Source organism: Lucilia cuprina, chromosome 4, assembly GCF_022045245.1.
Source record: "Lucilia cuprina isolate Lc7/37 chromosome 4, ASM2204524v1, whole genome shotgun sequence".
NCBI lineage: Eukaryota > Metazoa > Arthropoda > Insecta > Diptera > Calliphoridae > Lucilia > Lucilia cuprina.
Window position 1 is genome coordinate 10,309,894 of NC_060952.1, and position 12,873 is coordinate 10,322,766.

Sequence of the window (12,873 nt, forward strand, 5' to 3'; positions counted from 1 at the left end):
TTTTTAAAACCTTACGATTTCTTGCTATACTTTTTTTTAACACAAAAACAAACAACACGGCAAATACAATTGGCGACTTCACTGAACACAAAACAATTTACTTTCACAATTAAACTTTATAAAAAAAAATATTTCTCACTAATTAAACAACTATTAAATATTTTTTTCATAAAGTTATTAAATTTAAGCCGTTTATAGTATTTTTTCATTAAATTATATTGAAGATGTCTTTAAAACGTACGCGCATCCGAAACTATTACTACTTAAATACTGAAAAACGAAATTGTATGCGAAAAGGAGTTGGAAAATAAACCGATTTATTTTAAACGGAAGAGCAAATGAAAGGAAATGAAAGCTTTTAGCACACAGGGATGGAGAAGTTTATTTTTTTATAAACTGTTGAAATTTTATTTTTATTTTAAAACAATTTTAAGCGCTCAAATAATTTTATTAAAAGAACTTCATGTTAGGGCTAGAATTAATTGAGACCAGACTATAGAAAAGACTATAGACTAGACTATAGACTAGACTATAGACTAGACTATAGACAAGACTATAGACTAGACTATAGACTAGACTATAGACTAGACTATAGACTAGACTATAGACTAGACTATAGACTAGACTATAGACTAGACTATAGACTAGACTATAGACTAGAATATTGTAAACTAGACTATAGACTAGAATATTGTAAACTAGAATGAAACTAGAATGGTCTATTGCCTATTTTTTGGACTATTTACAATTTAGAAAATGAACCGAAAATTCGTGAGGGTACCGCGGTAATTTTCAATTCTAAAAATAATGAACAATTTGTTAAGTACTGAATTTTTCATGCCTGATGAATGTTCTTCTCATACCAAAACAATTGCTAAAAAAATTAAATATATAAAAGTCTACTTTTCCGAATAGAACTCCCTTACCTACCCAACTCTGATTTAAATAAATAATCAAATAACGTACATTTCTGTCAAACGCATTTTTCTAGATCCTCTCATTCGCTCTTCCGTTCAATACAAACCATTGTTTCTACTATCCGTGTTCAAACAGTTGTTATGCAAAATTTTCGGCACGCGTACGTTTTAGTGAAATTGCTTCAATATAATTTTAATAAAAATAGAAAAAAGTGTTATAATTCTTTAATTTTAAGAAATAAATGTTCAGAAATAATTGCCTAAAAAGTGTCCAATTAAAGTTTCTCAAAAACTTTACGATTTGTAGAGAAATATTGCAATTTTGTGGTCAATTTACAAGACGTGAAGTCTACAGCGCAGTCTCTGTCTCGCGTATTTTGTTTTTTGTGTCGTTCGTAATGGTATGTTGTTATGTGTGTAGCTGATAGGTATGTGAAGTTAAAAGTTAAATTAAGAATACAAAAAGAAAATGCAGTTAAAAAAGTAGTAATAAAATAAAAAAAAAATAAATAAAATTAAAATTAAAAAGAGAATATGATGTAAATTATTTTATTATTAAGAAATAATAAAATGGAATGGTGATGTCTTTTTATGTACATATCGGCATTTTTTGGTAAGTGATTAAATTTTGTTTTTATTTAACTTAAGTTTTGAAAAATACAAGTGGTCACAATCGTGAATAAACTAAATTAACTCCATAAATGTGTATATGTTCGAAACTTTAACAACTTGTAGCAACTTGATTTCTTCCAACATTTTAAGCCACCCGCTCCCTAAAACTTAAAATTTCTTTTCTGCGTTTCAAAATTCAAAACATCTTTTTTAAGTGATTTCGAAAGGAAATTAAGGAAGGAGATTTTAAAGAGAAATTAAGACATTTAAGTTCTATTTCCTAACATCTTCTCTTTGATCTATTTTTACTAAGGTTTTAGTCGATTAAGCTGCGTCCGTCTGGTTGACTGTCCATGTAAACCTTGTGCGCATTTTCAAGATAATTGGATGACATTTAGCACACACGCTTCTTTTGCCCAAAATGCAAAACACATTTTTTTAAGCGATTTTGAAGGGAAATTAAGGATGGAGATTTTGAAGAGAAATTAAGACATTTAAGTTCTATTGCCTAACATCTTCATTTTGATCTATTTTTACTAAGGTTTTAGTCGATTAAGCTGCGTCCGTCAGGTTGGCAGTCCATGTAAACCTTGTGCGCATTTTCAAGATAATTGGATGACATTTGGCACACACGGTACTTTTGCCGAAGAACGAAGCCTATTGAAAATGGTTAAAATCGGTTCATTACTTCGACTGGCCCCATAAAACCGACACTACCGACTTTTTTAATGATCAGGCTTCACTTCACCCTAGCCCCCATACAAACTCCCCTTCAGAAAATGACTTGAAGGCCATAATTCACTTATAAACACTAATAACACTTTTAAATTCTACATAAATAACTTTGAAGTAGACTTAATTTCCCCTACCCCCTTTGAGCCCTCTTGTAAAAAATGTCTTCTTTTGTCAAAAAAGTAAAAATATTCCGGAATAAATTTAAAAAACAAATCAAATGCTTTATTTTTATACCCTTCACATTCGTAAGAAGGGTATATATAAGTTCGTCATTCCGTTTGTAATTTCTATAATATAATTTTCCGGCCCTATAGATAGCGGAGTCGATTAAGCCATGTCCGTCTGTCTGCCTGTTGAAATCAGTTTTTAGAGGACTCCAGATATCGGCGAGATCCGAATCTTCAATAATTCTATTAGACATGCTTTCGAGAAGATCGCTATTTAAAATTAGCAAAATCGGTCGGTAAATAACGGAGATATGAGCAAAAATCCGAGACAACCTCTGAAAATTTCATCAAAAAATGTCATATTTTTTCATGCTTTGTTAAATAAGCAACAACAACACTGTATATTGGAAAAAGATGTACACGTGTGTGTAGATGTATTTGGTATTATACAGCTGTGTATTTTGCTTTGTATGTTTCAATGCTGTTGGCGTCATTGAGCTATGTATTTTGTTATTGTGAATTCTATTCGTAAATTTGGATGTAGGTTCGTTTTATTGCGTTGTTTATTTTGTTTTTCTGTGTTTTTCGTTATGTATGTTTAGGTGTCTGTTGGTTTAGATCCCTTGTGTATTTTGTTTTTTATTTCGTTTAGCGTTGTTGTTGTTCATTTTGTTGTTTTTGGAGCAATAATAATGTAGTCAGGAAAAAATTTAAAATTTATAAAACTAAGATGTTTAAAATACACTATGGTGAAGGGTATATAACATTAGGCACAGCCGAATATAGCACTCTTACTTGTTTTAAATAATCCCTATTTTTAACATACTAACTGGTGTAGGTTATCATTCATACTTGTTATAGTATTGGTATTTAATCGGTACTGCAGAAAAGATACTTTAGCGGTAATTATATATTTGCGATTACAGTTGCCAAACTTGATAATAATCGTCATATGCGATTATTGTTCTCTTTTTGGTTGTATATAATAATTTTAATAATGTAAACAATTGTGACCATTGTTATTTAAAATTCTGCTAAATCTACAAAACCAATACAAACCATTTATTTTAATGGACTTTCTCCAAAACCATTTTTTCGCTTTTTTCTTGTTAAATTATTTTTAATACTTATTAGTACAGGATGTTGGAGATACAAATGAATAATATATTTTTTATAATTAATGTAAACAGATGTGAGATTATTGCAAAAAAATAATAAATATATACATATTTGATAAATTAAAACCAGAATGATAAAAGGTAATGGAATTGTCGAATACTTAATAAAAAAAATGTTGTATATACTTCAATAACCATATTATTTTATTTAAAATTTTTGCATTGTTGTTTAATTACAATTACGCACTGAATAACGACGAACGAACCATCGAACGATCAGTCAGGTCAGTTAATTTACCTTGAAGCAGCGAATATTATTCAGATGATGGCAGTGGTAATGATAATAATAATGATTGTAGTGATGATGACCCAACCACACTTGAAAAGCAATCAATTTAAAATTTATATGTAGGACATAATATATTTGTAAATTGTGTTCAAGCGGAAACGGATGATAATAATAATGACATTTATTTTGTAACGGTATTTAAAAACAAATTATTTGACATTTTATTATTATTTGTTGTGAATATTCTTACTTTTTTACACTTTCATTTGTTTAAAGTTGGCAGATCATTTTAATTTATTATAGCGTACGTGACGTTTGCATTCAAAAGATTTTATACGAAGTTCACAAGAAGAGCTGAATTACTTAATTTGGCATCTGAATTATAATTAGGGTTTTGTAAATCGACTTTCGAATAATCGAACAATCGACTTTTTGTCGAAAAAAGTCAAAAAGTCGATGTCGTCTATTTTGTTCCAAAAAAGTCGATAACTCGACTATAGTTTATGAAAAAAGTCGGAAAGAGACGAAAAAAGTCAAAATGTCGGAAAATTCGAAAAATTCGAAAAAACGTCCGAAAAAGTCAAAATAGTCGAAAAGAATAAGTCGAAAAGTTGAAAAAAGTCGACTTTTGATTAAATGAAAAAAGTCGAAAAATCGACTTTTCATAAAATGCAAAAGCCAAAAAGTCGACTTTTGGCAAAATGCAAAACGTATAAAGTATAAATTTAATGTTTTATTTGTCTCTAAAAAACGCTGAATATGATTATATCCGATTGAAATTAGTTATGACACTCATTTATTCGTAATTCGTAGATAATTCAAACTGAATACGTACTGCTTGTGTAATTCGCAGCTGAAATTTTGTATGGCGAATCATGCAATTCAGTTCGTAATTAAGGGTTGAATGAAGAACGAAAGAGTAAATGATGAATAATTCTGCATTATTTATAAAGTCCAAAGGACCAATAATCCAATCAGATCTGTATCGATGATATTCCCGAATTGTTCGTGCAAAATTTGAATATTCCAGACCTAATAGTTTCTCAGATATACTACTACTAATAGTTTACATATGGATCTAATAGTTTCTTAGATGTAAGTATGTAAATAGATTTGTATTTAATTTACATGGAAAGTGTCACGCATTATTTTGCAAGTACTCTAATGCTTAAATATTTACGTTGACACTAAAGAGACTCTGATAAAATATGAAAACTCTAGCAATTCGTCATCTATATCACTTATGTGTGAGTTCCTACGCCCACCTACAACGCCCATTTTCACGCACAAAAATGGGCGTATAATGATAATTTTTGATGATGAAAAGTGGAAAAAAGTGTTTTCGAAGGATTAACATGTTAGACCTGGTTCACACTGGGAAACTTTTGTCGAGAAACTTTTAATTTTGTGTGTGAGAAAAAGAGATGATTGATATTTCTTTCTCATTCTCTCACACACAAAAATCATAGCAAATTCTAAAAAAATGTAATTTTCTTTGGAAATAACAATTTACTGTATCTGTGAACTCAAAATAACTCTGAACACGTGAAAGATTTAACTGACCATGTAATGAATTGCTTTATGAAATCATTACCAAGGTAACGCTATAGTTTCTTCCAGACAATCGGTCCAGCCGTAGACATCTATGGATTGGGATTTATGGTAAGGATTACATTTTCAGACACAATTACGTTTAAAGTAGTTGTAATTGAAGATTTACCAATAACAATGACAATTATTAATTAGTAATTGTTTAATTAAACATTACAAGTAAATGCAATCGGAAAAAGTTGAATTGTAATTGGTTATTGCACAATTACACAATTCATTATCTGATTAATGCCTATTAATCAAATAATGCATTATTTTATGTAATCATTACCAGGGTAGACTTGGTAATGATTACATAAAATAATGCAGACAAGTCTGTTCTTTTCAGACATACGGAAAGATTCTGTTAAAAATCGGTTTAAAAAGACATTTTTTATATAAGATTTCTCCATAATAAAAAGGGTATTTTAATTTCGATTTACTAGTCATTAACAAAATTATATACACAATTTTTAATTGAATATAATTTTGAGGGCATCTGGTGTTTTTATAGGTAAAATTAAGCACATGAATTAAAACCAAATGAAAGAGTGTTTGTTTGTGGTTTTAAATGAAATTAACAATCACTGTAAACTACACCTTTAACAAATACATACACATTTACATTAGTTTTGAGAATATGAACTAATACAATTACAGTATGTATATATAAATATACATTAGGGTGGATATTACTAAAATGCTAAAGGTATTGGACATTTTTGTTTCAAACTATATACTTTCCTTATGAAATACATATGTTCTCACAAATATAGTGCGTCAACGATATTTTAAATCTTTAAAGTCTATTCGTCGATTAAACTAAAATTTTCAAAGTAATACAATTAGATCAAATGTTGCAAGAAACTGATCCAACTTAATATATAGGAATTTATTTTACTCATACTTACAATGTGCTATTAAAAATTAAAAATATCCAAATAAAAAACAGCAGCATGATTTATTTTTTTTTTTGATTTTGTATGTTTATATTTTTATTTAAAAATACTCATATTTAATTATGATATACGTTTAAAAGCGTGCGTGTGTATACTGTATATATATATGTGTATACACACACATACAAATAAACGTATGATTTAATTACACGCAAATTGCGGATTTACAAACATAAACTTTTTTTATTTATCAATACATATTAACATTTTTATATATTATTTTTTAAAAAGGAAGAAAAACAAAAAACATTACTAATTGAATGTTCAGGAAAATAAGATTTAATATTTTGTTGCATTGTATTTTTTAATATTTTTTTTAAGGAAGGTTGGTATCCTAGTGGTAGGGAAGAACAGTGTGTGGTTTGTGTTTTGTCGAAAGCCTTCTCCTTACAAAAATGGTAATGTATGTTGTACTTGCATATATAGTTGTTATTGTTTATGGTGTTGTATTGGTATTGCAATGATGTGTGTGTTTTTGTAAGTATGTATCTGTAGGTGTATTTCGATATTGACGAACAACATAATTTGGCTGTAGGGTATATGTGTAAACACACTCATACACCCATGTATATATATACACACACACACACTTACATTTACACATATACAAACATTTTGTTTGTATTTACATGCCACCATTTTGTAAATCAGCTTCATATGCTTCATGTTCTTCTTGTTCTTCATCGAATTCAACATCATCGTCAGTGGTTGCCTCCTGTTGTTTGAGAAATAAAAGAAGCAAGAAAACAAACAAATGAACAAACAATCAAACAAACAAACGAAAACAAAAATTTAAGAAAAAAAAGAATCATCATCGTCGTCATCAGTGTAATGTAACGACGTTATGAAGGTTCAACAATAACATCATCAGAAACAAAATTGAAAAATTGTTTTTAATTAAAAGTAGCAAATGGTTTCCGTTTCCTGTTCAATATACATATGACTATCGTATGCGAGAGAAAAGTGTCACGGAACGAATATTTAATATCCTTCAACTTCGTGGGAAGTTTCTATCCATATATATATGTTTATCATTTGGATTTTCTACAATATTATTGTCCGACCTGTAACATAGAGCTGTTGCGAAGTCGACTTAGCCATTTTTAAAACATTGCTAAAACCAGCTACTCCCCTTTGAATATTTTGTTCGTAAAGTTAAATCAAAAATGATTTAAACTATTACTTTAACACTTTTGCTCTTTACTGTATTCAACAGCCTTATGATATGCTACAGAATTTGTTTATTGTAACTGCACACGTGTATGTGTAAATGCCTTTCAAGTTTACACACTAAACATTCTCCTAAAACAAAATATTTCTCTTTTCTTATATTTTTTTATTCGGAGAAAACGGCAACTACAAAAACTGTGTTTGTTATCCTTTTTCTAATTTGTTATTGTGAATATTTACACGTGGGTACTATTTCCTGTAAACATACATTTTTATAAATTACATGTAAATTTGCCATACCTGGTATTGTTGATATTCCGATATCAAATCATTCATATTCGATTCAGCTTCAGTGAATTCCATCTCATCCATACCCTCACCAGTGAACCAATGCAAGAAAGCCTTACGACGGAACATAGCAGTAAATTGTTCCGATATTCTCTTGAATATTTCCTGAATAGCGGTAGTATTACCAATAAATGTACCAGACATTTTCATGCCACGTGGTGGAATATCACAAACTGCAACCTTAACATTATTTGGAATCCATTCGACGAAATAACTGCTATTTTTACTCTGTACATTGAACATTTGTGTGTCGACTTCTTTCATTGACATGGGACCTGGAAAACATACAATTAATAAGATATTGAATATAAGATTTAACAAGTAAAATATAATGAATTTCTAACTTTAAGAAATCTCAAAAGTAATACATAAGTACATTTTCTAATTTATTAAAAATTTTAATTAAATTCGTGTTTAGCATTATAATGAATTTGTTAATATTGTGTATTTCATATTCTGTTTTCACATTTATTCCTACCATTGTAAGTACTTCATATTTAGGACAAAAGTCAACATGGGTTTTTTTAACTAATGAACACAATTTTATACTTAATAATTAGCATTAACAATTCCTTTTATATTTAATAAAAGACTTGAAAAACAAGAAGAATAATAACATTGCACGTTAGGACAAATACCAAAAATATATTATAATAAAGTTAATTTTTGTCACTATTCTGTTTTCGTATACCAATACAGAACGCAAAAATCCCTTCTCTAGATTCCCCTTTACTAATGCATATTTGATTTAATCTCTCTATCAAAAACTATCAAAAAATTATGCTCTTAGTAGGATTATGTAGTTTTTTTATTTTTAGATTCGGAAGTGGTCTCAAAAAGTGGATTTTGAAAATAAAAAAGAACTAATAAATAATAGTTGTAGTTCAATTAAAATACCATTTGTTAGATAAATTCAAATATCGATACCGAAAAAAGAATCTTAAAACTCTCGGAATTTCTGCTTTTGTAAAAAGTACATTTTGAAAAAAGTACCAAACTATTCATCCGAATTAGGTCATATGTAGGGCTTGATATCCGAGTTGCAATAAGCACAACATTTAGCGTAAACATATCAGTTTAATTTTGCATACAAATTCAAAAGTACAAAAAAGTAACAAAAAGTTCCTTAAAAAAAAAATTCCTGTAATTTCTAATTTTGAAAAAGTACCAAACATGTGTAGGTCTTGGAATGCGAGTTCCAATAAGCGCACTATTTTGTAAAATTTTATCAAAATTTGCTTAATAACACTGAATAAATCAAATATTCTCATTTTTACCCCTTTTTTGGTACATATTTTCTCACTTACGATTAAATTCCAAAAAGTACTAAATTTATATTCGTATTTGTTTCACATGATTAAATGATATACATATATCATCCAAAAACTATAAGTATAAAATTTTTGTTGTCTCTGTTTTAAATTGGGGAGATACATAGATGAGGACTTAATCGAATTTCCTTTATTTGCTACTCTTTTTAACTCCTATGTAGAATTCTTATTGTAGAATTATAGGTCCCCTTTTCATGGATACCAAAGACACTTATGTCATCATATTATGTTTTCTTTATAGTCAGTTTTTACCCCAATGTGCAGAGTGGAAAGAATAATAACATATTTTAATTTTATTTGACTGATGACTAACAAAAATAAAACATAAAAATACATATTTAAATTAAAATACAAATAATTAGAATTATATCAACTTTAAGACCATAGAGACCAAACAAAGAATGTATAAATACTTGCCCTGTATGCGTGCCTCTTAAATATTAAAACAAATGATCCTTAAAAATAACTGACACACAGAAATGTACTTATGACGGTTGTTTACGTGAGACTATGTATTGCTATTAAATAGAATGTAAGGAAGAAGAGTATAGGTATAAATAAGTTCTTTCCTTGCTGTAAGTCAAATTGTTGTTTTTACGGGAACATTATACCCGTGGCAAAATAATTAATCAAAAAATTTATGCTTAAAAATAGTGGTCTTCTGGGTATATGCACTCACTGTCGAGAATTGTAAAAGCTTTTATTATAGATTTGAACTTTTAACTGGGCTTTTTGTTTAGTAGTAAAATTTCTACTTAAATACTAGTCGTATACTTATATTTACATTTTAATTTGACATAAGCTATGGTTCTATGTGTGTGTGTATAGTGGACTCCTGTTCAAAAAAGGTGTCAGATGCACGTTTTCTGTTGTTTTTGAGGGGCTTTGAGATTTAAAAGACGTTTAAGTAAATTTTATTATCGTTGGCCAACATTTACAATTTATGTGTTTTTATTTATATACTGTTTTTAACTTAACTGTGCATAAACTTAATCTTATAAATTTTTTGTGTTGTTTTTAGTTGTTCTTTTATTAAATTCAAATCTTTGGTAGCTTATGAACTGTAAACTAAATGAGGTGAAATTTTAATGTTTTAATATTGTTTTTAATATTTAAGCAAGAAGAATGAGAACAAGATTACCATGTTATTTTTTTATAAAAAAGGGAATGTGATTTTTTATACCGTATACCACTTGAGTGGGGAAATATTAGTTCTATACCCACCTTGAAGTATACCAATCGGATAAGAATCATTTTCTGAATCGATTTAGCTATGTCCGTCTCTTGTAATCAGGTTGAAATTTTTAATATATTTTCATTAAATTTGATACAAACGTTTCTTTTGGTTCAAGGACGAAGCCTCTTGATTAAGGTCGGTTCATTATTTCACCTAGCCCCCATACAACGGTATTAATATATTGAGACCTTTGCTATTCCCAAGACAAGTTCTTGAGTTCCAACCTTGCATATACATCAAATCCAAAGAAATACAACAAGACCTCTATCAGGCCTGTTGTGCGCTCCTGTTGTGTAAATTGAACCCTTCTGTCTAACTCTAACCACTAATATACCGGACTCCATTATCCATTATTATTTTTATTTTATAGGAAAATAAATTTTCCTGTGTGTTTCGATAAGGTAACTATAATTTTTAGGAATTTGTTTATATTTGTAGTTTTAGTTAAATAATAGAAGATCCTTTTGATAGACGAAAAGGTACCATGAGTTTTTTTATTGGCTCATTAGTAGTTTTAAAAGTATCAGTTAATGAGCAAAAAAGTCCTGTCATATATATTATGATTAAAACGGCACCAAATATGTTAAAAATGTTGTAAATTTTTACTTTTGCAAAAATACGATTCATTTGTACAAAAAGTACTTTTAAAGAAAAGTACTAAATTTTACATCCGAATTTCTTCTAGCTTGGCTTAGTAACTAAATCTTACAATTTATAGAAATTTATTAAAATGAGAATAAATAAATTAAAAATTCCCATTTTTTACGCTCTTTTTGGTATTTTTTCTCACCCTCATAATGCAAAAATATTTTCCAAAAGCTGTAAACTCATAGAGTAAGCCTATTAATAAATAATTCATATGTATAAACCAAGAAATAGGAAACAATATTCCATAAAAAGATAAACAACTTTTCAATAAGATACGGATATAATATAAGGTTTTACAGCTTTAAATGATACATAAGGTTTATTCTAAAAAAGAAACGAATTTCTCAAAAGTACCAAACAACTATCTGTCCATAAACAACAATAAGAGTAAAAATGTTCTTGTATTGGTTTTACTCCAGAAGATAAAGAGTATTTGTAATAACGGTATTAAAAAACAATAACTTAAACAAGAACAAGAATATTCTTAGAATTTCATTTTTTTAGCATTTATAAATTTTTAAACACCCCTGAAAGTATGCAACATTTGTTTAAAGAAAATCTAAAAATATTTAAACTTAATTTAATGAAAATTTATATAAGCTTTCAAGTTATCACTTAACAATTAGTTGGCATCCCTTAAAATATCTTTTCCCATTCTACCTATTAGCTCTAAAGAAAACATTTTCAATTATTAATGATGAGCTGTTAAGGGAGACAACAACAACGATCTCTGCGAGCTGTTACAACAAACAGGTATACATAAAGTTGTAGGTAAGTCTTTATTGCTTTTTGACAATGCAAAGAGCAGGAAAAAAATTTAAATCTTTCTTGCATTCCTATGGGAATGTAAACAATTTTTTTTTGCTTTTTTTCATTCTAATACGTGCAAAGTAGGAAATAAAATAACTAAATATGTCTACTACATTTAAATATATGAGCCTGTTGCGTCGCAAAGGTAATAAATAGAATAACGTGTCTTTTAATTAAGATTCTTGTTACTTTATTCTCTTTTTTCATTTATTTTACTTTTTTTCGTTATTTAATTTTTTTTTCTACTCTAAGTATTCTGTTTATGCGATAAACAATTTGTTGTTTGTTTTTAGGTTATTATTTATTTAATATAGAGAAGGAAAGAAACAGCAACAAAAAATAAATGCCTTTTTATTCCCTGTGTATGTGAATAAATATTTAGGGATTATGGACTAAGACATATTTTCTGTTTTTGCTCTGCTGAATATTAAAATCATATAATGTTTGTTACATGTATACACATGTATGTTTGTAAAGGTATATTTCAATACACATTTATATGAAGGGTATGTATGTGTAGGAATATACATACAACTCTGCAGTGCAAAGTAACTGCCCCAAGATTTAATGTTTTGGGTTATCTATGGTTTAATAACCATATGACAAGTAGTAGAAGGGTCAAAGAAAAAAAAAAAGAATGTAAACAATATTTAAAATTTTTTATGAAAATAACTAACAAAAACTGAGTAGTTTTAATATAAAAATTTTAAAAATGTTTTCCTTTAGTCTTTCGGAATTCGGACATAAAATCAAAGCTTAATTCAGACTAAGAATAGTTTTCTAAATTTTTTACTATTTCTTTCAAATTCTTAAAAGTTGGATCAAAGTGGAAGGTTTTTGTTATATTCCTCTTTCTATATAGTAGTCATACATTTGAAAAGAATACATTGAATGCTTCAAGAAATGCCGGGTTATGCATGTTTCTTGTTTTTACCTTTACAG

At 28.3% G+C, this 12,873-nt stretch overlaps 1 protein-coding gene across 5 annotated transcripts in view; it reads right to left on the reverse strand.

The window, feature by feature from the left end:
* Positions 1–6,532: 6,532 nt before the first annotated feature.
* The window catches only part of LOC111680974 (tubulin beta chain), a 70,537-nt gene continuing 64,196 nt past the window's right edge, over positions 6,533–12,873 (reverse strand). For all 5 annotated transcript variants that reach the window (XM_023442690.2, XM_023442691.2, XM_023442693.2 and 2 more), the window contains 2 exons: positions 7,858–8,180; positions 6,533–7,102 (listed from right to left, as the gene is read on the reverse strand). In XM_023442690.2, the coding sequence (XP_023298458.1) occupies positions 7,013–7,102; positions 7,858–8,180 (413 nt within the window). In that variant the 3' untranslated portion in view covers positions 6,533–7,012. The remainder of the gene's footprint in view (positions 7,103–7,857; positions 8,181–12,873) is intronic.